General features: G+C 55.9%; 1 protein-coding gene across 4 annotated transcripts in view; it reads right to left on the reverse strand.

The window, feature by feature from the left end:
• The window catches only part of RASA3 (RAS p21 protein activator 3), a 127,563-nt gene that overhangs the window by 78,412 nt on the left and 21,616 nt on the right, over nt 1-27,535 (reverse strand). The window contains exons 2-3 of one of the 4 annotated variants that reach the window (XM_073014542.1): nt 2,703-4,807; nt 2,457-2,574 (exon numbers count right to left, since the gene is read on the reverse strand). The exons of 1 other annotated variant lie outside the window; for it this stretch is intronic. In XM_073014542.1, the coding sequence (XP_072870643.1) occupies nt 2,457-2,533 (77 nt within the window). In that variant the 5' untranslated portion in view covers nt 2,534-2,574; nt 2,703-4,807. Of the gene's footprint in view, nt 1-2,456; nt 2,575-2,702; nt 4,808-13,422; nt 13,444-27,535 lie in introns of those variants that run through there. 2 more of the 4 variants (XM_073014541.1, XM_007961021.3) reach the window with 2 other exon arrangements.

Genomic DNA, 27,535 nt, shown 5'->3' on the forward strand with positions numbered 1-27,535 from the left:
CCAGGGAAGCTCCAAAGGGGCTTCTGAAGGGCCCGGTCATGTCTCCTCCCATTTTCTTCCGAAGAACGGCCATGCCCAGTCATCGCCAGGGCAAACCCCAAGACTCTCACAAAGCCGGACTGGACGCCTGACAACGCTCCTCAGCCTGCAGTTCCTTTTGACGAGTTATTTCAAAGAACCTGGAGTGTGCACTAACACAGCACAAACGACTCTCACTCCTCAGCCTGGAGGCAGCTGCGCCGAAGCCTTTTGTGACTGACGGCGTGAGATGGTCCCAGTCCCCGAGGCAGGAGACCCCTCACAGCGTTCTAATAGGTGAAGTCACTCAGGCATCAGAATGGGTGGTTCATTCCCGCTTGGAAGTAGCCAGACGCAAGGATATAATTCTTCAGCTAAACGTGTTCTCAAAATCAGAATCGCTGTTTTGATGAGAGCACACGACCCGTGGTTCTGAACTGAACGGTGGAGTCACAGCTACGCGTCTTCCCTGATCCCCAGGCCGCTCCTTGTAACGCGGCCGCCCCACGCTTCCCCTGAGGCCGCAGCACCGAGGCCCTGCCTGGCACACTCTCCCTGGCGTCTCTCTTCCCGCCCCGACATAAACCGTGGCTTCCTGTCCCTGTGCGTCCCACCACGCACCGTGTCCTGGTGTTCAACTGCAGTGGTCCTCCGAGCACGGCCTGCGCCCCGCTGGAGCTTTTCAGAAACACACGTTCTGGTCTTGCCCTGGACGTCCCGGGGCGGCACCCGCATCCGCACACGCTCGAGTTGAGCGGCAAACTTGTTGATTTCAAGAGTTTGTTTTTCTTGGCTGACTCCTCTCTTCTTCAAATCATATCAATCAACGCTTTCTAGGCCTCGTACCTCAGTTAACACCCATCTTCTGTACACAGGAAGCAAAATCTTTCTCAGCATTTCCCCCTCTCGAAATCCTTAATTTGTATTCTTGTGGAGTGCGAGCTTCCCAGTTCATCTCTAATTAAAAAGCACTCCCGCGAGTCCCCGTGGGGGCCGCCACCGACGTGCGCTTCCTGGACAGCAGGAGCATTTAGCCAATACCAGTTCACAGCCACGCACCGCCAAGGTCAGAAGCCCAGCTGCCTGCACACCAGAGCCCCAGGGAGCACGTACTCCTCCTCAAACTAAGCAGCAGGAAAAGTGGGAAGGTGACGTACACGTTCAGGACACTGTCTACACACAGAAAAATTATCTACCCGCAGGAAAATGGGAAGGTGATGTACACGCTCAGGACATTGTCTATACAGAGAAAAATTCTCTGCCCACGGGAAAATGGGAAGGTGACGTCCATCCTTGGGACATTCTCTACCTGCGGGAACATGGGAAGGTGACGTCCACGCTCGGGACATTCACGGGAAAATGGGAAGGTGATGTACATGCTCAGGACATTGTCTACCCACAGAAAAATTCTCTACCTGCGTGAAAATGGGAAGGTGACGTCCACGCTCGGGACATTCTCTACCTGCGGGAAAATGGGAAGGTGACGTCCACGCTTGGGACATTCGCGGGAAAATGGGAAGGTGACGTACACGCTCGGGACATTCTCTACCTGCGGGAAAATGGGAAGGTGACGTCCACGCTCGGAACATTCACAGGAAAATGGGAAGGTGACGTACACGCTTGGGACATTCGCGGGAAAATGGGAAGGTGACGTACACGCTTGGGACATTCTCTACCTGCGGGAAAATGGGAAGGTGACATCCACGCTCGGGACATTCTCTACCTGTGGGAAAATGGGAAGGTGACGTCCACGCTCGGAACATTCACAGGAAAATGGGAAGGTGACGTACACGCTTGGGACATTCGCGGGAAAATGGGAAGGTGACGTCCACGCTTGGGACATTCTCTACCTGCGGGAAAATGGGAAGGTGACGTCCACGCTCGGGACATTCACGGGAAAATGGGAAGGTGACGTCCACGCTCGGGACATTCACGGGAAAATGGGAAGGTGACGTCCACGCTCAGAACATTCACAGGAAAATGGGAAGGTGACGTCCACGCTCGGAACATTCACAGGAAAATGGGAAGGTGACGTACACGCTTGGGACATTCGCGGGAAAATGGGAAGGTGACGTCCACGCTTGGGACATTCTCTACCTGCGGGAAAATGGGAAGGTGACGTCCACGCTCGGGACATTCACGGGAAAATGGGAAGGTGACGTCCACGCTCAGAACATTCACAGGAAAATGGGAAGGTGACGTCCACGCTCGGAACATTCACAGGAAAATGGGAAGGTGACGTACACGCTTGGGACATTCGCGGGAAAATGGGAAGGTGACGTCCACGCTTGGGACATTCTCTACCTGCGGGAAAATGGGAAGGTGACGTCCACGCTCGGGACATTCACAGGAAAATGGGAAGGTGACGTCCACGCTCGGGATATTCTCTACACCAAAGAAAACACATCAGTGTCAAGTAAAGCAACAGAGGACCTTACCAGAGTGACTTCTCCACAATCTTGGTCCGGAACACCTCCTCCTGGTCCAGGTTCACCGTGCAGTAGCAATCCCTCATCTTGCTTGGCCCTGGGTAAGAGGGAAGGTTTTTGGCTTCACCTAAAAAGTAAAAACAACACACGCCATCAGCAGCGTGGAAACGTCTGGTCCCCGCTCATTGCAGACACGTTTCCAAACCGCAGGTTTACTTCACAGCCGCACGCCGGCCGCCGCCTGTGTGCACTCACCACTCTCTACAAAGGCTTGGTTTTTTTGCCACCGCAAGTCACAATGTGGATGCACACACCACGTGTACACACTCGGGACATTCTCTCGCCGAAAGGCAACGGACACGCCACCCTGAAATGCAAGTGGCGCAAGCAGGGACCCGCCAGCCTGGGACTCGGGATTCCTGTGTCTCACTTTGTTTTCTCCGCATTAGTCCCTTTATTTTAACATACAATTTTCCATCTCAGACCTGCTCGAGTGCACAGTTCCGTGGCATTAACCACGTTCACCGAGCTGTGCAACCATCACCAGCATCCTCTCCGGAACACTCTCATCCTGCGAAACGGAGACTCGGTCCCCGTTCAACACTCGCTCCCATCTCCTCCTGCGTCTCCAGCAGCCCTCGCCCCACATTGTCTCTGGATCTGACTGCTCTGGGCCTCACGTCGGCGGGATCCACGGGACGTGTCCTTCCGGCTCACTCCGCTCAGCCAGTGCCCTCCAGGGTGGCCCTGCTGTGGCCGCTGACTAGATTCCCCTTCTTTTTTCAGGTTGAATAACTTTCCATCGTGCAGAGGGACCTCGTCTTGCTTATTCATTTATCCACTGAGTCCCTTTTTATTTTGAATTTTATGTTATGATATTAGGTCAAAGTTGGCGCCAGAATTAAAGGAAAGAGCTCTTTCTCGTGGACATGATTTGACTGTGAACTCCAGCTGTTTGAATTGCCAGTTAAGAGAAGCGTCCCAGAGGCACCTAAGCTGGGTCCATGTCTCCCTCCCTCAAGCCCAGAGACACCACCTGAACGCACTTGAAGGAAGTCGAGCCGGTTCCCGGCTGGCCCTGCAGAAAACGCCCGTGGTGCCGGACTCATGGCCGTGGTGCCGGACTCATGGCCGTGGTGCCGGACTCATGACCGTGGTGCCGGACTCCTTGTTTGCCAGGGTCGATCTGGAGGTCATAACTGAACCCCAGCTGTGACTGCTCTGCTGGCAGCTCGGAGCACACCCCAGCGGCAAGCCTAATGGCCCAGTTTACCAGAGAATCGGGAGGGAGCCGGGAGGGATGAGTGGCAGCTGTCCATCCAGACGGCGGATGTCCAATTTAAGTCCATTCTGTAAAACAAACGTCTCAGACACACTCGCGCCTCCCCAGGGCCTTCTCCGCCTCCGTCTAAAGACGCCTGGCCATGTGTCTCGAGGGCGCAGGACGAGAGGACAGATGCAGGCACAGGCACCACGCTGAGACCACACCGAGGCTCACGTAGCTCCTGCTGGCACCACTCGGGGCCACGTCACCTTATTCTTGTTGAAAGAAAATCAAAAACGGGAGCAGAGTCGAAGTTTCTCAGATCCCCACTTCTACCCCTTCCAAAGCTTCGCGTCAACTCAGCAAGCACACACGTCATCGCCCACGTGGGCGGTCGGCTCATTTCGAAGACGCCGATTTGCGAACTGGCAGGCCAGAAACTCCAGAGGGCAGAGATAAACTCAGTTTGAAGCTTTTTAAAGACTTTCATCCACCATATTAACCTGGGGCACTGTGCGAAGGAGCAGAAGCCCCGGCGTCTGGACGAAGGCTCCCGTGTCCACACTGCGTATCCTCAGGGTCGAGGTGCCGGCAGGCGTTCCCAGCAGCACCCGCTGTTGCCCACACGGAGCGGCTCTCAGGGTCTCACTGCTTGCGGCCATTTCCCGCCAGCGCCCCCAACACACGGTCTGCCTCTGTGGGCCTGAAACTCCTGAAGTGCAAAAGCAAGTGACATGGCAGCTCTCGAAGCCTTGTCTGGCTCTGAGACGCCTCTAATTCAAAAGGTTCTGGAAATTTTTATTTGGGGAATCATTCAGGAAGCGTCAAAGATAATCGGTTGGTGGGAAAAAATAAATGAATACTTCCTGACGGGCACTGGACCCTCAGAACACCTCAACACGGCGACTCTCCTAAGTTCCTGTGTTTCTTAAAAGGAGAAAGAAAAAAGCTTTTGAAAGTCCTGTGGGAGACGGTGTCTGTGGACAACATGGAGCTAAGATTTGTTCCCACAGGGCCTCAGATCACAGCGGTAGCAGCTGGGTCTTCCGAAGGTGGACGCTGCAGGACGGAAACGCACAGGCTTTCCCCGGACTCCCTGTAAGACAGACGCCACACGACGTGAAAAGGCCGGGTCCTCCCGCGCTGGCACCAACGCACCGGGTTCCTCCCTCCCCGCCCGACGGTGCCCAGTCCCCCGGCCCCAAAACACAGCAGGTTCCTCCCTCCAGTCCCCCAGCCCCAAAACACAGCAGGTTCCTCCCTCCCCGCCCGACGGTGCCCAGTCCCCCGGCCCCAAAACACAGCAGGTTCCTCCCTCCCCGCCCGACGACGCCCCGTCCCCCGGCCCCAAAACACAGCAAGTTCCTCCCTCCTCACCTGATGGCCCCGTCTTTACCTCCTTCTCCCTGCTCGCTGTCATCTGGGGCTGAGACCCTTTCTTTTTAATCTACTTTTCCTATGATGCATTTAATTAAAAAAAGAGGGGGAACAAAATGCAAACCCATTTCCCTGCCTCAGGCTTCTGATGCCATCACCTCCAGTGCGTTGGTTTTGTTTCCAACTGTTAATAAAGCATTGAAACAGAAAAAAAAATTCTGAGAAACATCCGGTTGCTATGACGACAGCAACACCAGGGAGCCTGCTGGACGCACCAACGCCCAATGAGCTGCTCAGACCAGGAGGGCTGGAGCTGCCACGGCACGGCCTGGCCACGTCACCCGGGGGTCTCCCGCGTGAGCCACGTGCAGCAAGATCGAGCCTCTCCCTGCGGCCCCACAGCTGAGCAGGACGGGGCTGCCCCAGCTCCCAAGCGGCCGTTTCTTCTCCACCGCACCCCACACAGCTCACTCAGTTACCTTCACCAAAGGTGCCTGTTCTGTCTCTCTTAGAGGAAATGCGTTTTCTCTTTTTTTCTGATACATAGAGATGTTCATATAAAAAGACAAAGCTGTCTGTGGTATACAGTAAGTGCCGAATTATTTGCTGCATGCATGGATGAATAAATGAATTAAAAGAAAAGTAAACTGGTTTCATCCTAATAGCCAAATAAGTAACAGTTCTCACGAGCACTTTTCCCACGGACGGTGTCTCTAAAACATGCGGTGTGTTCACAGCCGGCAGACTGACGCAGACAGCCAACACAGCACCTCGCGTCGGCTCTGAAACCTCAGCTAACAGGAGTAAAAGGCAGCACTCAAACACATTTACTGTAAATGTAACACAGTAAACAGCACAACACCGCAAAACCGCATTTCCAACTCCAGGGATCAGGCAATCAGTAACAAAAACAAAGGCCACGATCCGAAAGCCGTCCTGACTCCCAGGCCCACAGCAGCCCTTCTGGGCCGTGGAGGGAAGCTGCACCCTCTGGGTGAGCACAGGCCCAGCCCTGACCGAGGGTTGGGATGTCCAGGCTTCCCTGGAGGCCCACCAGGGTCTCCAAGTGCTGACGGCGAGCTGTCGGGGTGGCCCGTGGCACTCGGAGCCACACCCCCGTACCCGGAGGAGCTGTGAGGGCACGGGGAGGTCTCCACAGACCCCACCCAGCGCTGCCCCTCCCCGCAGGCATCCCGAGGAGGGCCCTCAGGCGGGCTGGCCTCATGTGCTGCTCGGCACAGCACAGCAGCGGGCGTCTCCCTGGCACTCAGCAGCCCAGCTCGGCGCCCAGCGAAGAGAGCAGAGGAAGGAACGAAGGCAGCCACGGGAGAGGACGAGGGCCCAGGGCTCCGCTGAGCAAAGCTCCTGGCACCGACCGCGACAGAAGACGTCCTGGAGAGGCCAGGGCTGTGCTGGGACTGGCCGCGTCCACCCAGCCCGGGCGCTCGTCTCTTTCCCGCATCATCACGGCGTTTTACTCAACTACAGGTCGGCCTCACTGAAATAACGCGGAACAGGTGACGGCCCCAGTGCACGGTCCCGCGAAAGCAACCCCGTCCCAGCAATAAAGCTCTAGGACCCGCCCAGGAAGGAGACCCTGCGGGAGGACTGGAGGAAGTACGGATCTCAAGGCTCCCAACCTCAGGCAGCCTTTTAGTCGTCCCAACGCAAAACATTCCAACGGGTCTAAAAATTTTGCTGGGCAACACAGCATCTTCTAACAACAAAGTGTTTACAGAAATGATATAGTCTTATGATTAAAATATCTGAATAAATGATGAACAGCCCCGTCTACCTCGGGCTATTTAGAAGCCTGGAACAGTGACCCCAGCCCCGGCCCCCGGGATCCTCACCCGAACAGGTTCTCCTCCAGGCCCTGGCACGGTCTTAGCGAGGCACAGAAGCCCCGGTGCCGTGTGTGGGTGCAGACCCCTCTCCGGACTCTGAGCTGCTGACTGCGAGGCCCGGTGCCCCCTGGCTGCCATTCGCCTCTGGACACGGGAGCTCCGTGACCGGCCTCTGAATGGGCCTGAGTGCCCGTCCGCACCGGCCTCCCCACCCGGCACCCTCCGTGGGACAAGGCTGCACATCTCGGCGGGCTGACTGCGGTGCAGAGGCCGTAAGAGGAAGAGGCGGTGGGACCCCGAGGCAGCGGACACAGCGTCTCGAGGACACAGCATGACCCCTGGCAACACAAGTGCCTTCCCGAAGGGCCTGCGAAGCTGCCAGAAACAGGCAGCACTTGGCGAGGCCGTGGAGTGGCGTTCCCTCTGGGCTGGGTCGAGGGCAGACGGCACCTGCTCTTTCCCCCCCTCAGGAGGGGCAGAGGCGAGGCTGTGGAGTGGCGTTCCCGCTGGGCTGGGTCAAGGGCAGACGGCACCTGCTCTATCCCCGCCTCAGGAGGGGCAGAGGCCTCTGGGCTTGGATGGAGCCAGGCCCAGGTCTCGCCAGGGCTCTCCAGGGCACCATGCCCCTCCCTCAAGAGGACTCCTGTGGGTTATGAATGACAAGCCCAGGCTGCCATCCTCAAGCAAGGCAGCCCCCGATCCTCCTGGCCGGGAGGAGCCCCTGGCACCAGCGGGCTTCTGTGGGCGGTGGAAGGAGGAGACAGGGCTCTGCGGGCTGATTCCAAAACTCCCTGGGTGACACCACCTGCCCAGGGAGGGCCCGGCCCTGCCGTCCAGGGTCCGCCCCTCGTCCAGTCTCCTCGAGAGGCCTCCAGCTCCCTCCAGCCTCCGCGGCTCTTCAGAGGGCACGGGAGGTTCTGCGGAGGGCGGGCGACCAGATGTTAACCCCTCCCAAATAACGGACACATTCAATGTGATTTAAACTTCCACCACAGGGAGAATGAGTCTATGGTGACGGGGTGGCGGGAGGGGTCCTAGAAGGCGCCCACTGTGCTTACTGGGGGCCTGGCCCTGATAACAGCTGAAACGGGGTCTCTCTCAGGGCCCACTTCCAGAGGGCACGTTTGGTTGTCACTAAGGGTGGTGCCACTGGCATCTGGTGGGCAGAGTGCAGGGTGCTTGCCGTTCAGTGTCCCGCTGCCCACGGTGCCCCAGGGCACAGGGCCGTCCACCCAAGACACCAACAGCTCCCCACGGCACAGGGCCGTCCACCCAAACACCAACAGTTCCCCGCGGCACAGGGCTGTCCACCCAAACACCAACAGTTCCCCGCGGCACAGGGCCGTCCACTCAAAACACCAATAGTGCCCACGGCACAGGGCCGTCCACCCAAACACCAACAGTTCCCCGCGGCACAGGGCCATCCACCCAAAACACCAATAGTGCCCACGGCACAGGGTCGTCCACCCAGAATGCAACAGTGCCCCAGTTACACGCTCCTGGTACAAATGACCCTCCTCTCGTGCTTGGTGCAAAGGCTGTTAGCAACGGGCCACAGAGGAGATGCTGCCACATCACGCCAGAGACTCACGCGTCCCGAGACCTAAACATCTAGGAGGAGACCTGGCCTTGGAGCCAGGTCAGCCAGAAGGTCGTCCAGGCCTGGCCTCCCTGGGGCTGCCCGATCTCCCGATGCAGTGTAACCCTCGAGGCACGGGGGCTGCATCACCCAGCACTCTGGAAATGCTGTGCACAGACCACGGCCACCAGCACATGCATTCTCGTAGTTCCGACTGCCTGTGAATCCAGCTGGTCTACCATGAGCCGCTGGGGAAAATACTCCAAGTCCTGAGATGAATGGAGCAGGAGCGCCTCCGGAATATCCTGAGAAACACGACTCCAAACCCTGTCAGCTGGTTCTAACGGTGCTCACTCTTATAAACGGGTAATAAAATACGGGAAAGAACGTGATTGCAGACAGGGGACCTCGCCTCCACAGAGGTGCATCCCCCAGGAGGCTGAGGCAAATCCTACAGGTTCAAAACCAAAGTTTCACTGGCGGCTGAAAACACCCAGGAAATAATGAGGAAACAGAGAAAGCAAAGGCGGGCGGAGACGAAGCCGCCCTTCTGAGTTCACAAAGGAGCGGAGACACACCAATGCCACACAGGAACCCTCAGGCCCCCCAGGTTCCTGGCACAGCAGAGCCTGGCCCGCATCCAGACGGCGTCTCCTGAGGCTGTGACTCCCCTCCTGCGAGTTCACACACAGGACCCCTCACCCACACCGGCTGTACACACAGTACCTCACACCCACACCCACACCGGCTACACAACAGGACCTCACACCCACACCCACACCGGCTGCACACACAGGACCTCACACCCACACCCACACCGGCTACACACACAGGACCCCTCACCCACACTCACCAGCTGCACACACAGGACCTCACACCCACACCGGCTGCACACACAGGAGAGCTTCTCACAGGGCAATGCCCGGACCCCCACCCAGAGATTGCCATTCTTGGACTGCGAGCATTCCTGGATGCGTCCCACCTGTCACGCCGAATGGTCTTTCTAATGTGTTGCTGGCATCTGCTTGCTGGTGTCTTGCTGAGGACTTTTGTGTCTGTGTTCATCAGGGACATTGGCCGGTAGTTTTTTGTGTTGTGTCCTGGTCTGGTTTGGGTGTCAGGTAATACTAACCTCATTGCTTGAGTTTGGAAGTGTCCCCTTCTCTCTATGTGTTTGGATTAGTTTGAGTATAATTTGTATCCGTTCTTGAAATGTCTGAACAAATTCAGCAGTGAATCCGTCAGGGCCTGGGCTTTTCTTCGCTGGGAGATTTTTTGTTCTGATTTCTACTTCAGTACTTATTGGTCTGTTCAGGTACTGCTTCTTTACGGCTCCATCTTGGTAGGTTGTATGTGTCCAGGACTTTATAAAATTTCTCTAGGTTTTCTAATGTGTTGGTATACAGTTGTTCATAATAGTCTCTAGTGAGCCTTTGTATTTCTGTGCTATCAGTTATACTGTTTCCTTTTCCATCCTTGATTTTATCTATTTGGGTCTTATCTTTTTTTTCTTAATGTAGCTAGAGCTTTGTCAATTTTATCTTTTCAAAAAAAATCGATTTTTCATTTTGTTGATCTTTTGTCTTTTTTGTCTCAATTTCATTCATTTCTGCTCAGATCTTTGTTATTTCTTTCCTTCTACTAATTTGGGGTTTGGTTTCTTGCTTTTCCAGTTCCTTGCATCACTAAGTTGTTTACTTGAAGTCGTTCTACTTTTATGACGTAGGCATTCATTGCTATAAATTTACCTCTTCGCACTGCTTCTGCTGTATCCCATAGGTTTTGGTATGTTATGTTTCCACTTTCATTTGTTTCAAGAAATTTTAAAATTTCCTTCTTCATTTCTTCCCTGACCCACCGGTCATTCGGGAGCCTGTTGTTTAATTTCCATGTGTTTACATAGTTTCCAAAGTTCCTCTTGTTATGGTTTCTAGTTTTTTTGATTGTGGTGAGAAAACAGACTTGATATAATTTTGACATTTTTTACTTTTTGAGATTGTTCTGTGAGCTAACCTATGGTCTATCCTGGAGAATGTTCCACTTGCCCATGAGAATAATGTATATTCTGCAGCCGTTGGATGAAATATTCTGTAAATGTTTGTCAGGCTCTTTCTGCCTAGAGTATAGTTTAACCCCAAGTTTCTTGTTGATTTTTCTGCCTAGATGACCTTCCCTTTGCTGAAAGTGGGGTGTGAAGTCCCCTACTATTGTTGTATTACAGTCTGCCTCTCTCTTTAGACTATTAATATTTACTTTATATATATCAGGGTGCTCTGGTACTGGGTGCATATACATTTACTATTGTTATATCCCCTTGCTGAATTGACCTCCTTTTGTGGCCTCATGAGGCTTACAAAAAACATTCTATAGTTATAACAAGTTATTAAAACTGATACCAACTTACCTTTGATTGTAAAAAAAAAAGAGACAAAAGCCTGTGTACACATTAACTCCCTTCTCCTCCCATATTTTGAATTTTGGGTGTCACAATTTATATTTTGATATTGCCTATCTCTTAACTGTTGTGGTTATTATTTTATTAATTGTGTCTTTCATTCTTCTTACAAAAGATAGAAGTGGTTTACACACCATAATTACAGTATTAGTATGACAATCACATTAGCATCCTTTTCCTTTGGTTTGAAGAACTCCCTTTAGGGTTTCTCGTAGGACAGGTTGGTAGTGATGAGTCTCCTCAGCTTTTGTTTGTCTGAGAAAGCCGCCATCTCTCCTTCATTTCTGAATGATAGCTTTGCTGCGTACACCATTTTTAGTCGACAATTGCTTTCCTTTAGTGCTCTGCATATATCATCCTGCTCCCTCCTGGCCTAAAGGTTTCTGCTGAGAAGTTGCTGCCAGGAATACTGGATCTCCCCGAAATGTTATTTGCTGCTTTTCTCTTGCCGCTTTTGATGTCATCTCTTTGTCTTTGACCTTTGAGAGTTTTTTGATTACCGTATGTCTTAGAGTATTCTTATTTGGGTTGAATCTGATTGGTAACCTTTGACCTTCCTGTACCTGAATATTTATATCTTTCTCCAGGTTGGAAAATTTTCTGTTACTTATTTGAATAAGTTTTCTTCTGCTTGTTTTTCTCAATTCCCTTTTTAACTCTGATAGCTTGAATATTTGCTCTTTTGATGTTGTCCCATAGATCTTGTAAGCTTTCTTCATTTATTTTCATTTTTTGTTTTTTCTTCTCTGTGTATTTTCAAATACTGTGTCTTTGAGCTCACTGATTCTTCCTTCTGTTTGATAAGTTCTGCTACTAATACTCTCTCTTTCATTTTCCATTTCATTCATTGTATTTTTGTGCTCTAAGATTTCCATTTGATTGTTTTCTGTTACTTCAATCTGTTAACTTTCTCTGATAAATGTGTAAATTCATTCTCTGTTTTCTTGAAGTTCATTGAGCTTCCTGAAAACAGCTATTTTGAATTATTTGTCTGAGAGATCACACATCTCCATCGTTGTGTTACGGCCAGTCTCTCGCACCTTATTTTATCAATTTTGTAAGGTCACATTTGCCTGAATGTTCTGGTGCTTGTGGGTGATGATGAGTCTGAATCCCAAGGGTCCCACAGAGAGACTTTTGACTGTGATAGGTACAGAATTATTGTTATTGTGGGAAATATGAGCAGGTTGCTTTCAATTCTACCACTCGATAAACTAAACATAGCATTACCATATGATCTACCAATTTTACTCCTAGGTATATACTCGAAAGAATTGAAAACTGGTGTGCAAACAAAAACATACACGAATGTTCATAGCAGCACTATTCACAATAGTCAAAAAAGGTGAAAACAACCCAAACGTCCATCAACACACAAACTGATAAAATGTGATATGTCATCGCGGCTGCCAGGGGATGGGAAGTGATTACTAAAGGATGTTCTTCTGGTGCTTACAAAGTGTTGAAACTAGAGAGGGATGATGGCTGCACAGCGTTGTAAATGTGCTAAGTGCCACTGAATCGTACACTTTAAAATTCTTAAAATGCTGAATTTCATGTTATGTGTATTTCACAACTTAAAAAAAACATGGTTACCTAAGTATTGATGGAGGCAACATTGGTAAATGTGAATGTGTTCAGTACACACGCATCACATTCTACCTGACATCCTTTTTTGGAATAAGAAAGGGTAAAAATAAATACCTCTTTTAGAGCTTATATTTAATTATATTATTTTTACTTATGCATTTTTTGGGGCTATAATATACACTCAGTAAATAGAGCTCAACACGTTTACACATGTGCACAGCCACCCAGTCGGCACCCAGACCGAGGCACAGGCTCCGCGACTCCAGAACGTCCTCTCATGTCCCGTCCCACCCAAAGCTTAGCACTCCTCAGAGTTCTAGAGTCACCCTATTCTTACAGCTCAGACCAACAGAACCATACAGTATGTACCTACATCTGCTACTCTAGTAGGGGGTGAAAGGTGATGATATTCTACCTTTCATTTTAGTTCATGAAATGAAATAATTTTATAAGAGGAATTTACTACTTAGTAACCCATTAGTGAAGTTCACACAGGAAAGTCGGGATAAATGCTTGATTATTCCCTTTTATTTACTGGGTTTTCAAATAATGGCTTGGCTACCTATCATCCTCCATTGGTGAATAATTTGGGGCGGTTTAGTAATTTTTTGCAATTATTTTTTATTAAGATGTAATTCACATATCACAAAATTCACCCTTTTAAAGTGTACAAGTCCGTGGTTTTTAGTATATTCGCAGTTATAAAACCATCACCACTAACTCCAAAGAATTTTCATTACCTGAAAAAGAAACCCTGTCGTCCTCCCCACAGTCCCTGGCATCCACAAATCCACCGTCAATTACTACCAATTTGCCCGTCCTGAACATCTCACAGAAATGGGATCACATGTGGCCTCCTGTACCTGGCTTCCTTGAGGCAGCCTCATGTTTTCTAGATTCTTCCATGCCGTAGTCTCAGGGCTTCACTCCTTCCTGTGGCTGATTAAGAGAGACCTGTTTATTTCATGCACACACCTTCACATGTGTCCACTCACACTCAAAAGTCACCGAACAGCTCAGGCAGCAGGCAAGGCTCCAGAGAGACACTCCGAGGGTCAGGATGATGGGCCCGGCTGTTTCCACAAACCAGGTGGCTTGGGGCAACTCATCCAACCTCTCCAGGCCTCAGTTTCCCCATCTGTAAGCTCAGTGGCTGGGCCTCAGGTGACCCTGGGTCTCCTTCCAACTCCACAATTCTGTGATTTGAGCAAACAAGTCCAATCCTGAGTTCTGTCTCCCTTTCTAATCCAGTAAAAGTTAAGCTGTTGTGTTCACTTGACTCAGTGGAGTGTGTGGGGGCAGAGCAATTATGACATAAAACCACAATTCTCTTTGGTACTGCAAGCTAATCCAAGTTAATTTTTCACACCACGATTGGCAAAATCTGCCTACAGGGAAAAGCTCTAAGCAAAGGCCTACAGAGTTTTCACCTGTGCAAAAATGCTGTTTTCATTTGTGAAACACACTTTGTTACTTTACGGTGAAAGTTCGCAACTAGAATCCAGCCTCTCCTCTCTGTATGCCAAGACAGTTTCAACATCAGGTTCTGTGAACTTCTACAAACCAAGCAACTAAGTGAAGTTCCCTCATCCCGTGGCTCTCCGGGTGGCCCTGGGCGGCATCGGTGTCCGGGAAGGGGGTGCTCTCCGGGTGGCCCTGGGCGGCGTCAGTGTCCGGGAAGGGGGTGCTCTCCAGGTGGCCCTGGGCGGCATCGGTGTGCTGGGAAGGGGGTGCACAGGCCCACCCCAGTGGGCTACCTGGGAGTCCACGTGCTCAAAAATGCAGGGTGACCCTGGCGCAGGCTTGGGTCTGAGAGCTGCTCAGCGGCCCACACCTCCTCTGGAAAAACGCTTTTCTCACTGTCACCCGAAAAGCATCTCGGCCGTTCTCCGACACTCAGTGGCTAGGACCCCCGGCTCAGAACCCTGTGCATTGCCTCAGCTCAGAGGCCCATCATCGAGCCGACCTCCTGCTTAAAGCCACCTTCTCACAGTGTTCAGTCCCGGGGACCCCGGTCGGGACAGTTGGCAGAGCATGAGCTTTTGGCCGACCATCCGTGTCCTAGGTACGACTCACCCTCCTTCGTGATTCAGACTATTCCAGCCTGGAATAGCTCGATGGCTCCGACGGGAACAACTGCTCCTTTCCAGCCAAATGGCCCATTTCCCAAACGCTTTCCCTGTCCGTTCTCTAAATACTGTAGCACCACACTGACCAGCGGGGGGGTCTCCACCACAGTTAGGACCACCCTTCCCTCCTCCTCCCCCAAAGCACTCAACGGCTCTCCAGCACCCACCGAATGAAGCACTGACCCTTCGGCCAGGCTCTGGAGCCCCCACAAGCAATGTCCATCTGCGTCCAGTGACTGGACGTACTCACCCTACACCGCAGCCAAACGCACTCTATGTTTGCCAACGTGGGCACCTTTGTACATGTGTTCTCTCCGCCTGCAGTCCCTCCTCCGCGTCTCCATCCTTCCCACGCACCAGGCCACGCTCAAAGTCTCCTCCTCTACGAGGCTCCCAGATCACCCCCAAAGCCACCGCACCTGTCCCTGAGCGTCCGAGGTGTCACAGTTTCCCTGAGGCTGTGGCGCTTCCCCTTCCGCCAGGCGCAGCACTACGTCTGTGTGTCCACATCCCTCCTGGACCGAGCGGTTCTCAGCAGATACCGGCTGACCGAAGGAGCATCTTCAGAGCTAACAGGAACAGTCCAGAGGCCAGAGGCCTGGGAGGTCTGAGAACTGTCACTCATCTCTGCTTCAGTTAACTGAGCAATTAAATACCCTGCAGATAAGATCAGACAGCAGGTGCCAGTGTGTCCTGAAAAGCCGCAAGACTACAAGCAGCCGGCAACCTGCCTGGCCATGCTGTGTGCATCCCCACAGGGCGCCAGGCGCAAACACCTGAACATCCATCCCATTCCCAATTCAGGGCAATGGGTCCAAAAGTCGCTGTCGCTGCTACGTGAGGCAGAACATCACAGCGATGAGGCAGGCAGCAAATAGATGCCTCAGGGCGTTCCTCAAAGAAAGGAATGATGCAGCCTGAAAACCCCACCAGAAGTATCTTCCTGCAAGCATCTAAACGCCCTCTGAGTTCCACTTCCCAGGAGAGAGCAGTTACGTGAAGCAGTGATCACAGTGAGAACGGAAGTGCCCGGCTGCCGTCCGTCTCCTCGTCCCATTCCACCTTACAGAACAGCTCCCCTCTGCAGGGCTACACCGTTGCCCGGATGCAGATGCTGAGACGGGAGCTGATGGGCAGGTTTCTGGGGTGAGTGGCGGGAGAGAGTGGGCAGCAGACAGGGACGCAGCCTTCGCGGAGTGGATGAGTCAGGAAGACCCCACCTGGGTCTCAAGATCCCACCATGGGGTCTTGTCTCATTCGTGACCCTGTACATGCCTTGCAGCAGTGCAGATGGCCAGGGCTCCGCCGCAGGGGCTCCAGGGAGACCACCAGCAAGAGATGGAGACCCCTGGGAACAAAGCGGGCCCAGATGGAGACCTCAGACAAAGGCAGCTCTCGGCCCTCGGCTGAGCAGGCTGAGGGGCTACAGCCCCGGTCCAGGCCCAGGCCGGCCGCCAGCACAGAGAGGCCCAAGTGGACCCCGGGGCCCAAACCCCAAGTCTGGAGGCTGCAGGGGAGCACAGTGGCCGGCGAAAGGCACAGCACACAGGGCTACAGCAGGCAGCCTGTGGTCAACAGCTCATCAGTGACGGTGACCAGCCAGGCCCAGCCAAGACAGCAGGAAAAAAATCACACGGAGGCCACGCCCTCTGCCCTGGGGGCAGAGTTGAGAGGACAGGTGGACGAGGCAACAGGGACCCAGGTGCAGGTCAGCAGACGCTGAGGATCCCAGGGTCCACATGCCCAGCCGGGCCTCACACCAGCGACACCGAGGGGTCCGCACCAGAGCCATGGGGGACACGAACAGGCGAAAGTTCAGCAGGGCTGAGGCGCCCAGGCCGGGTCTGAGGCAAACACACGAACAGACGAACGTTCAGCAGGGCTGCAGCCCTGAGACCTGGTGGGCTGGGGTCAGGACATGAAGGGTGTGTGTGGACTCGGGCTGGCCGGCCCCTCCCATCGAGATGTGGGAAACCCCATGGCCGGGATGAGGGGAGGCGGGAGGGGCGAGGGGCGTGGAGGCCGGCTGAGTGTCCAGAGGAGAGACCAGCCCAGACCCAGGGAAGCAGGAGCCCCGTGGGATGTCCCAGACAGCAAGGAGAGAGGCAGTGGAAGCCACAAGGGCTGGGGAAGGACCTCAGAAGGGGTTTAAAGAATGAAGAAATAAAAGCTCTGAAATTTATTTTAACAGAGCTCTGGGCTACCGCAGGCAAGAAGACAGCAACACCCACTAAAGCCAGACCCACAGCAGTCAGGGCCTGGCCCCCCGAGCCCCCTGCCCACCCCTCCTCTCCTCAAGGTCAGAACAGCAGCGAAGGTCAGAGGCGGAAGCACAACAGACGCTCCCAACCCACAGGCAGCTGCTGAGGCCTGAGGCCGGGGGCACGCGGGCCGGCAGCCCCTCCCAGGCCTCCCTCACCCCAAGGCGGTACAGAAATAGGTGTCTCGTGGGTGGGTGCTGGTCGGGAGGGAGGGTGACTGCCTCTCCCTTTCCAGGCACATTTGGATTCCCCGGGGTGTCTGGGAATGACTCACGCTGCCGGACAGCGCTTCTCAGACCTGCGTTCACAGCGCGTCTCCCTCCTTTCCCTCCCTGCCTGGGACCTAAGCAAGGCTCTGTTTAAAACTGGCCCAAATGCAGGGTCAGCGCCTGGGATGCAGCCCCCACAGCCTCCCTGTAGCCCCCGCAGCCCCCATGTGCTCTGCTTGATGCTCAAACACAGAGTTTTATCTCCTTAACTCTTTTTTTTTTTTTTTTTTTGAGACGGAGTCTTGCTCTGTCGCCCAGGCTGGAGTGCAGTGGCCGGATCTCAGCTCACTGCAAGCTCCGCCTCCCGGGTTTACGCCATTCTCCTGCCTCAGCCTCCCGAGTAGCTGGGACTACAGGCGCCCGCCATCTCACCCGGCTAGTTTTTTTTGTATTTTTTAGTAGAGACGGGGTTTCACCGTGTTCGCCAGGATGGTCTCGATCTCCTGACCTCGTGATCCGCCCGTCTCGGCCTCCCAAAGTGCTGGGATTACAGGCTTGAGCCACCGCGCCCGGCCTCCTTAACTCTAATGCTGTTTAAAAACTACTGTCCTAATTAAGCAAGAAAAATGGCAGGTTTGCAAAGCGTCTGCCCTGGAGAGTGGCAGGCCAGGGCGGAGACACCACACTGACACAGCTGAACACAGCAAGGCTTTCCAAACTGCGCCATGGGAAGACACTGAATGGTGAACGGAGGAGCTTGCAGGAGATGCAGCTCTGACTCCGCCCCGCCCCAGCCAGCAGTGCCTCAGTGCCAGCACCGGCCTCGGCCCTGACCCTCCCCACTACGTCCTGGGCACCCTCAGAGCTTCGGCCATGGGGTGCACAGCAGCCTCCATGCACTCTGAAAGGAGATTTTTAGACTTTTGTGCAGATCACCAGGTGCCGCCCACCTGCAAAGCACTTGGTCAGTGTGGCCTGGAAAGGGGAGGAAAGTCCTGGGGACAGGCTCTGTCGGGCGGAGGACATGATGCTCAGAGCAGCCAGGGACCCCCATCCGGGCCTGGTCCCCCTGCGCTGCGCCCCACGCTGGCTGGAAGTTTGTTCTGGAAACCACCTCCAAGACAAGTGCGGCAGCTGGCCCTGGCAGCTGGGAAGAAGGCGGCTGACGTGACTTCCGTGGAAAATGCCGGAAAGCACATCCCACACCAGGACACCTGGGGAAACAGCCTCAACTCGGAAAATCCCAGGCTGCTTCGGTCTCTCTGCTGTCCGGACCTGCTTAGATGTCCCGCCGTTTGGGAACTGTGTACCCTTCGAGAAACGCTCCAAGGCCCCAGGGACGCCTGAAGCCGTGGAGCCCGGACCCCGTGCGTCTGTGTTCTCACCACCTGGAGAGGCTGCGAGGTGACTGACAGGCGGACCACGGGGCCTCAACTGCTACATAGAACACCACATGATTTAAAACTCAGAAATCGCTTAGTTTTAGAATTTTCCATTTAACATTTTTGGACCATGGCTGACCACAGGTGACTGAAACCGCAGGTGAGGGGGTGAGGGCCAGCCTGTGTCAGGCTGGACACGTCCAGGGGCCTGGGGAGCAGCCAGGGGTGTGGGGACGGGGGCGCCCCACACCCACGCGGATGGCCGGTGCAGTCACCAGCGAGGTAGGGTCCTGCAGGCCTGCGTCCGGGCCAACGGCAGCCAGCAAACCTCTCCGCACTTCTGTTACGGACAAGTCAGAGAGGCCCAGAAAAAGGGACCAAAACTGAAGAACCAGGGAATTTCAGAGGGAGAGGAACGTAAGCAGGCCCCGGGGTCATGCGCTAGGAGGGGGTTCTGCCGCCCAGCGAGGTCTACCCCCAACCAGGACCCCCACAGCCCACCAGGGGCCGGCACGTCTACAGGAAGGACAGAGGGAGGATGAGCCCCTCAGGGCCGAGAGTCACCAGTCACTGCTGGTGCTGGGCCCCGCCCGGAGACAGCGTCTAAGCACCACCCCATGGACAGTCCAAACCCGGAGGGGCCTGATCCCAACCCTGACCCATGCCAGGGGCCCCAGCCGGGGCTGCACGCTGGAGATCCAGGCTTTCCTCAGCAAACACGCTCGGCTGTCCTTGTTGCCAAGTCACCCCTGTTGGTAAAACAGTGAAGCCAGCAGTGCAATGCACAAAACCCGAACAGCCCCAGAGTTGAAGCTGGAGCCCTTCCGGGGAAGAAGGCAGTTTCTAAGTGTTTCCCTTGACTGCTGTGGGTGCACCCGGGGTTCTGGGGGTGGACGTGAGAGGGTTGTGGGCCCTGAAGTCACCTGCTGGATTCCACAGTGGGCCAAGGCAGTGGTGTCTGGAAAGCACATGGAAAATGGCATTCCCAGGAAATGTGGCAAATCATTCATCCCGGACCACGGCGCGAGGAGACCAACCCGCCCGGGACCACGGCGTGAGGAGACCGACTCGCCCCGGACCACGGCATAAAGACACACCGGGCCTCTCATCAGAAAGTGGGGAGCAGGGTCTCAGCTTCCAAGGACCCCACAAACGATGTCTGCAGGGTGAAAGACCCCGTACGCAGCACCGAAGGACCTGCCCGACACACAGCCCCCAGCCTCGAGCGGAGGCCCCCAGACTGCATACAGCTGTGCAGATGCAAATGACCTCCCTTTGGGTGTGAGTCACAGGACTGTCTTTAAAAGAGTGTCTTCTTTCAGTGCCAGAAAACAGAGAGACAGGGGCTGTGACGCACAGGAGCGGGCGGGTGGTAGGCAGGCAGCGGGTTGAGAAGCAGAGCAGAGCCCCAGCCAGGAGCCCAGACAGCGGCAGAGCAGCAGACACCAAACCAGACGGTGGGACCTGTGCTGGGGGAAAGTGAGAGCGAAGAGGAAGAGAGACGGAGACAGAGAGACGGCGAGGGGAAGAGGGACAGAGAAACAGAGGCAGGGAGGGACAGAGAGGGAGTGAGAGCACTTCCCACAGGAAGAACCAAGCTCAGGTCCCACCCTCCCCCGGAGCCTGGTGCAGCTGCGTGGGACAGGCAGGAGGTGCGATGGGCCCCGTCTCTGACATGTTGTGCCAGCACTGCCCTCTACACACAAACTCTCAGGAACCATCACGACCCCATTTTGTAGGAGAAGACGCTGAGGCCCAGGGTGGTAAGCAGGCCACATGGCCAGTGGCAGGGGCAGAAGTCAGACTGCAGCCCCCCAGGTGGTGTCATGGCCAAGACCACAGCATCACTGCCCATCCTGCCTCGCCTGCCCCCAGGGCGACCTTTGTCCTGTGGACTCTGGGGCTTCCTGACCCCTGGGGAGGGCGGCAAAGCCTGTGGAGGCCAGAATCCCATGGGCTGGGGGACGACAGGAAGGCCAAGTCACCTGTATAATCACCGTGGATGCAGTCAGCAGTGCCGCCCACCCACCCACAAGGCAACACGGGGCCTGAGACCACCCCAGGCAGGTGGGCAGGTGGTCTCCCAGAGTTGGGGTCCCTGACCCAAGCCACCCCTGCTGCTCACTCACCCCTAAGAGTGAGGCTGCGACGCTGATGTGGTCAGTTCTGGTGCAGCTGGCCCCGCGGGAGAAATGCAGCTGTGGCTGGCGTGGAGGTGGCTGTGGCTGATGGCCGTGACTGTTGCTGTGTTTGGCAGAGAAGCCAGGTGCACTGGCTCTGTGCTTCAAGGGGACCTAGAGGGTCTCCCCCAAGTCCGTCAGAAATGTGTGCACATTCGCCCTACCCCACTGCGCACCGGGCCCAAGTTGGGAGAGACGCCCAAGAGACCACAGTCAGCCTCAGCACAGTGAGGGCTGCCCTCGCCCTTTGGGGTACCTTGGAAGAGCCCGACATTCTCTCTGGGGTAGCTCTCACCCTCACAAAGCACAAAAAACACTGAGAACCCCAGACTCACGCTACATCCAAAGGGAAGGCCAGGCAGCTCCCGGATGGGGGAACGGGGAACACAGAACGATGCCCCCAAGGAGCTTCTGACACCGGAGCCCAAGTCTCGGCTCAGCACCACCCCCGATGCGTCCACGCCGCCCCGGCCACAGACACCCACCGATGGTGCATCCACACTGCCCCGGCCACAGACACCCACAGAAGATGTGCCCACGCCGCCCCAGCCACAGACACCCACAGACGATGTGCCCACGCCGCCCCAGCCACAGACACCCACAGACGATGTGCCCACGCCGCCCCAGCCACAGACACCCACAGAAGATGTGCCCACGCCGCCCCAGCCACAGACACCCACAGACGATGTGCCCACGCCGCCCCAGCCACAGACACCCACAGACACGTCCACGCTGCCCTGGCCACAGACACCCACCACTGGCAATGTGACCTGAGACGCCACCACACCCTGGTCAGAGGCTCAACCCACACCTGCACCCCACAACCTGTACTCACAAAACCTGCAGCTAGCAGGAACCGGCCTCTTTGCCTGACCCTGTCATCAGTGGAGGGAACTCTGGGGGCGGGCACACCCAGCGCAATTACAGGGCAAGCATCTGATGCCCTCCTAGTGGGCCGGCCACAGAGCCTCTCATCAACCGCCCCTCGGAGAACCACAGTCGAAACCTGCACCGCCCAGATTTGACGACTCAATGCCAACTTCAGAAGAGGAGAAAATAGCAAATCCAAACTTTGATTTTTCCTTTCTTATTTATGACTCAGGACAAGACTGCCTGAGAGAGCATCAGACTCCAAGTGCAGGCTGCAGTGCGGTGTCTGTTCTGGAGTGGGGGCTACCCCTCCCCTCCCCACACCCCCTCACCCCTGCTCTCCCCACACACCCTCACCCCTGCCCTCCCCACACACCCTCACCCCTCCCCTCCCCACACACCCTCACCCCTGCCCTCCCCACACACCCTCACCCCTGCCCTCCCCACACACCCTCACCCCTGCCCTCCCCACACACCCTCACCCCTGCCCTCCCCACACACCCTCACCCCTCCCCTCCCCACACACCCTCACCCCTGCCCTCCCCACACACCCTCACCCCTGCCCTCCCCACACACCCTCACCCCTGCTCTCCCCACACATGCTCACCCTCCCCTCCCGAGTCCACACACCCTCACCCCTGCCCTCCCCACACACCCTCACCCCTCCCCTCCCCACACACCCTCACCCCTCCCCTCCCCCCACACACTCACCCCTCCCCTCCCCACACACATTCACCCCTCCCCTCCCCACACACACTCACCCCTCCCCTCCCCACACACCTTCACCCCTCCCCTCCCCACACACCTTCACCCCTCCCCTCCCCACACACCTTCACCCCTCCCCTCCCCACACACCCTCACCCCTGCCCTCCCCACACACCCTCACCCTCCCCAGCCCACAAACCCTCATCCCTCCCCTCCCCACACACCCTCACCCCTCCCCTCCCCACACACCCTCACCCCTCCCCTCCCCCCACACACTCACCCCTCCCCTCCCCACACACATTCACCCTCCCCTCCCCACACACACTCACCCCTCCCCTCCCCACACACCTTCACCCCTCCCCTCTCCACACACCCTCACCCCTCCCCTCCCCACACACCCTCACCCCTCCCCTCCCCACACACACTCACCCCTCCCCTCCCCACACACCCTCACCCCTCCCCTCCCCACACACGCTCACCCTCCCCTCCCCACACACCCTCAACCCTCCCCTCCCCACACACGCTCACCCCTGCCCTCCCCACACACCCTCAACCCTCCCCTCCCCACACACCCTCACCCCTCCCCTCCCCACACACCCTCAACCCTCCCCTCCCCACACACGCTCACCCCTGCCCTCCCCACACACGCTCACCCTCCCCTCCCCACACACCCTCAACCCTCCCCTCCCCACACACCCTCACCCCTCCCCTCCCCACACACCCTCAACCCTCCCCTCCCCACACACGCTCACCCCTGCCCTCCCCACACACGCTCACCCTCCCCTCCCCACACACCCTCAACCCTCCCCTCCCCACACACGCTCACCTGAGCGTCGCCAACACTGGGGAGCAGCCCTCACAGGAAGGGTGGTCCCCAGGCCCTCGTCCCCTCCTGTCCCCCCACCAGCCCAACCTCCACCTTGGGCCATAAACACCCTTTGGCCAATTGGCTCACCCTCCTCCAACAGACTCTGACCTCCCCAAGCCCCAGAATCCCCTGGATAAGGAGAGCGTGCCTGGCCCCCAGCCAGGCCAGGTGTCTCCAGGGCCAAGCCATCACCTCAGAACGGCAGATGGGGCCGGGCACGGTGGCTCAAGCCTGTAATCCCAGCACTTTGGGAGGCCGAGATGGGCGGATCATGAGGTCAGGAGATCGAGACTATCCTGGCTAACACGGTGAAACCCCGTCTCTACTAAAAATACAAGAAAATTAGCCGGGCGTGGTGGTGGGCACCTGTAGTCCCAGCTACTCGGGAGGCTGAGGCAGGAGAATGGCGTGAACCCGGGGGGGCGGAGCTTGCAGTGAGCCGAGATCACGCTACTGCACTCCAACCTGGGCGACAGAGCGAGACTCTGTCTCAAAAAAAAAAAAAAAAGAACGGCAGATGGGGGCTCTCCCGGGTGGAGGGCAGGTCCGGGACTGGGAGGACGACCCCCACACAAGGCCTCACCCCATTCTTGGGCTCCAGCCTCATCCCCAGCAGCTGCCAACCCTCTGAGATGCCAGGCGCCATGGACCCTGCACCAAGGGGTGCTCACTGGGCAGCCGTGTGACCAGCAAGCGTAGGCGGGTTCACAGCCGCAGCTGAGCTCTCCAGAGGCAACTCCACCAAGGGGTGCCGCAGAGCTCTGTACCCCCAAATTTATGAGGAGCCCGGCTTTGGGAGGGGACGCCTATGGGAAAAGGGCTCAGGAGGCCCTCAGCCAAGGAGGAGCAACTCCGGCAGCCCCCCTCTTCCAGCACGGGGACAGGGACCGCCGAGCGTCGAAGCTCCTCGCCTGCCTCCTGCCCAACAAGGCCACAGGCACATCCGGGGCCAGCACTGACCAAACAGACGCTTCCTCCACCTCACTTCACCCAGCCTGAGGCTGGATGGGAGGCACTGGTGTCTGCACCAGACCCACAGCGTTCAGGAAATGACAGAAACCAGAGCAGGCTCTGCGCAGCCCGTCCGTCCTCCCCGACACCTGACCATGACGGCATATTGACAACGCCTTCTCCATCTTTGAAAAATAAAAATAGAGGACATGAGAATAAATCAGTATTCCAGTGGCCTAAGGAAGTCAGCTAGCTGTAAAACTACTATGGTAAGCTACACAGTGGCGGGAATCAGCGTGGGGAAAAGGAAACAGGCATTCCGCAGCGCGAGACTCTGACACAGGGCGCCTCGCACCCACCCCGGCCAGGCGAAGACCCTGCAGAGCTGCCGTCCCAGTGGGGCCACGGCGGGAAATCGCAGGCACTGGGTGGGAGGAGGAGGACGACCAGGTTTTGGGATCACAGAGCAGAGTGGGGCACGGAAACCTCTGGATGCGCCACAGCCTCTGATGGGCGCGTCACAGCCTCTGATGGGCGCGTCACAGCCTCTGATGGGCGCGTCACAGCCTCTGATGGGCGGGTCACAGCCTCTGATGGGCGCGTCACAGCCTCTGATGGGCGCGTCACAGAGCAGCGCACGGCCTCTGGTGTCTTTTCCGATGAACTTTCAATAATACCTAGAAACGTACGAGTGTAACGTTTCCTGTGTGCGTTTACAGATGTCTGCTTAATATTGAACATGTGTGCGCACACCGTATCTCCACGAGGCAAAATAAGAATGGAGAGAAACTGAAAGAAAGACGTTGGCGTGCTGGGCTTTCAGTGGGGACAACTTCTCTTTCTTGAAAACTTAAAATTAAAACATCTATAAAGCAACAAAAATGCTTACAAATTTAGCAGCATTTGAGATTATTATAAATAAAAACGTGAGGTCTAATTTCTCTTTTGCCAACATTTCCTTCGTTTATATTAAATATTGACAGAGTCAACTCATTATGTGTAACAATAACGGCAATTTGTCCTAATTAAGTTTAAACATAAAATAAAAAACAAAATGCAATTCAGAGCTTTGCAAATAAATGCCATTCTACTTAGCGTAGGTGTAGAAATTCACACACAAGTCCCACTCAGACCACGCTGCCCGCTCCAGAGCATAAGCCCCCGGTGTGGGGAGGGCCTTGGGCTCCGTGTGAACTGACCACCATGGCTTTGCTTTATTAATTGCTCTTAGTTTAACACCCGAACCAGCTGGGTGCAAACTACGACACACATTACAAAACCACCTGTCCATCCTCCAGGCACATGGAAGGCACACGGCCCACAGAAACCAAACTACACACGGCGCCTCTCATACGCAGAGAAAGCTCTGCGTATGTTTAAAATTGAAAGTCTTACAAGGAAACTATTTTTCTGTATTTCAAGATGTCCTTAATTACAAAGAAATAGATATTCATTCTAGCCAGTTACATCTCCAGATAGAAAAAGTTAACTTTGTTCCCTCCCTCAGTCAGCCCCGCCCAGAGCCGCAGGCGTGAGGACGAGGACGGCTCGGTGTGCACGCCCACACCTCCTCTCTCGACCACACGGCCACACCTGGAGCAGATGCACAGCATTTCAACCTGGCGGTCTCCATCCAGCCACGGTCTGCGGACAGCGTTCAGGCTCCAGCCTTGACCCTGGGCACTCTGACCCTCACAGGGGACAGGCCTGTGTGTCCCGCATTCGTGTCCTGGTCTTCACAGGGGACGTGGCCTGTGTGTCCTGCCTTTGTCCTGACCATTGTGAGGGACGTGTCCTGTGTGTTCCAACTTTGTGTCCTGGTCCTCGCAGGGGACAGGCCTGTGTGTCCGGCCTTCATGCACCCTGACACCATGGGTCTGATTTTCCCACGCTGGAGGTCTGCTTCTGAACAGCTGCATCTCCTCCTGCAGGGGAAGCCGTCTGGTCACCCCGGTGCCTGTCCTGTCTGAGGCCTGGGCTCTTCCTACCCAAGGGTTGGGGGCTGGCCCATCCCTCATGACTCAGGCAGGCGGCCGGGGCTTCCTGGCACCCGGGCTGCTGCCAGTGTCCACTCTGCTCTGGGTGAGGCTCTAGAAGGTTCCTGTTAGAAGCGACTGTGTCTAGGGGAGCCCCTTCCCTAGTTTAAAGAACGTCCCCCACGATGGCTATCCACACGCCCAGTCCCTGGAACTAAGGAAGTTCCAGGCTGCCAGGATCAGAGGAAGCAGAGGCCACTGTCCTTGCAAAAGCAGGATGAATCAGCGGGGCCATTCAGAACAAGGCTCAAATTACTGCTGCACTTTTCAGAATGGAGCCAGGCTCAGTGTTTCAGAACCAGAGGCTGACACGGATCAGTTCGCCTGGCCCGGGACCTGAGCCAGCCCGAGTGCCACTCCCCACGGCTGCCTCAGAGGCTGAGCCTCTCCACGCCTGCTTCCCCGCCGGCACGGTGGGGGTGGCCCTGCCGTCCCCAGGAGTTCTGTGGGATTCCCTGAACACCATACGAAAAACCTGAGCCCCGCTCCCGGCCACTGGATAAGGACCTCTCCAAGCCTTTCTCCTTCCCACTCACTCCCACCCCCAGGCACGAGCAACCAGCGCTGAGAAGTCCTGTCACCCCGCACCCCATCATCCTCCGTCATCCCCCGTCCATCACCCCACGTCCGTCACCCCGCACCCTATCATCCTCCGTCATCCCCCGTCCATCATCCGGCGTCTGCCATCCCCTGCCCGTCACCCCGCACCCCATCATCCTCCGTCATCCCCCATCCATCATCCGGTGTCTGCCATCCCCTGCCCGTCACCCCGCACCCATCATCCTCCGTCATCCCCCGTCCATCATCCGGCGTCTGCCATCCCCTCCCCGTCACCCCACGTCCGTCATCCCACACCCCATCATCCTCCGTCATCCCCCGTCCATCACCCCACGTCCGTCACCCCACACCCCATCATCCTCCGTCATCCCCCATCCATCATCCGGTGTCTGTCACCCCGCACCCCATCATCCTCCGTCATCCCCCGTCCATCATCCGGCGTCTGCCATCCCCTGCCCGTCACCCCGCGTCCATCATCCTCCATCATCCCCCATCCATCATCCGGCGTCTGCCATCCCCTGCCCGTCACCCCGCGTCCATCATCCTCCGTCATCCCCCGTCCATCATCCGGTGTCTGTCATCCCCTGCCTGTCACCCTGCGTCTGTCATCCCTCGTCCGTCACCCCGTGTCCATCATCCACATCCCATCACTGTGGTGCTATTTTCTTTTTTTTTTTTGAGACGGAGTCTCACTCTGTCACCCGGGCTGGAGTGCAGTGGCCGGATCTCAGCTCACTGCAAGCTCCGCCTCCCGGGTTTACACCATTCTCCTGCCTCAGCCTCCTGAGTAGCTGAGAATACAGGTGCCCACCACCTCACCCGGCTAG

The sequence above is a fragment of the Chlorocebus sabaeus genome, chromosome 3 (assembly GCF_047675955.1).
Source record: "Chlorocebus sabaeus isolate Y175 chromosome 3, mChlSab1.0.hap1, whole genome shotgun sequence".
Classification (NCBI taxonomy): Eukaryota; Metazoa; Chordata; class Mammalia; order Primates; family Cercopithecidae; genus Chlorocebus; species Chlorocebus sabaeus.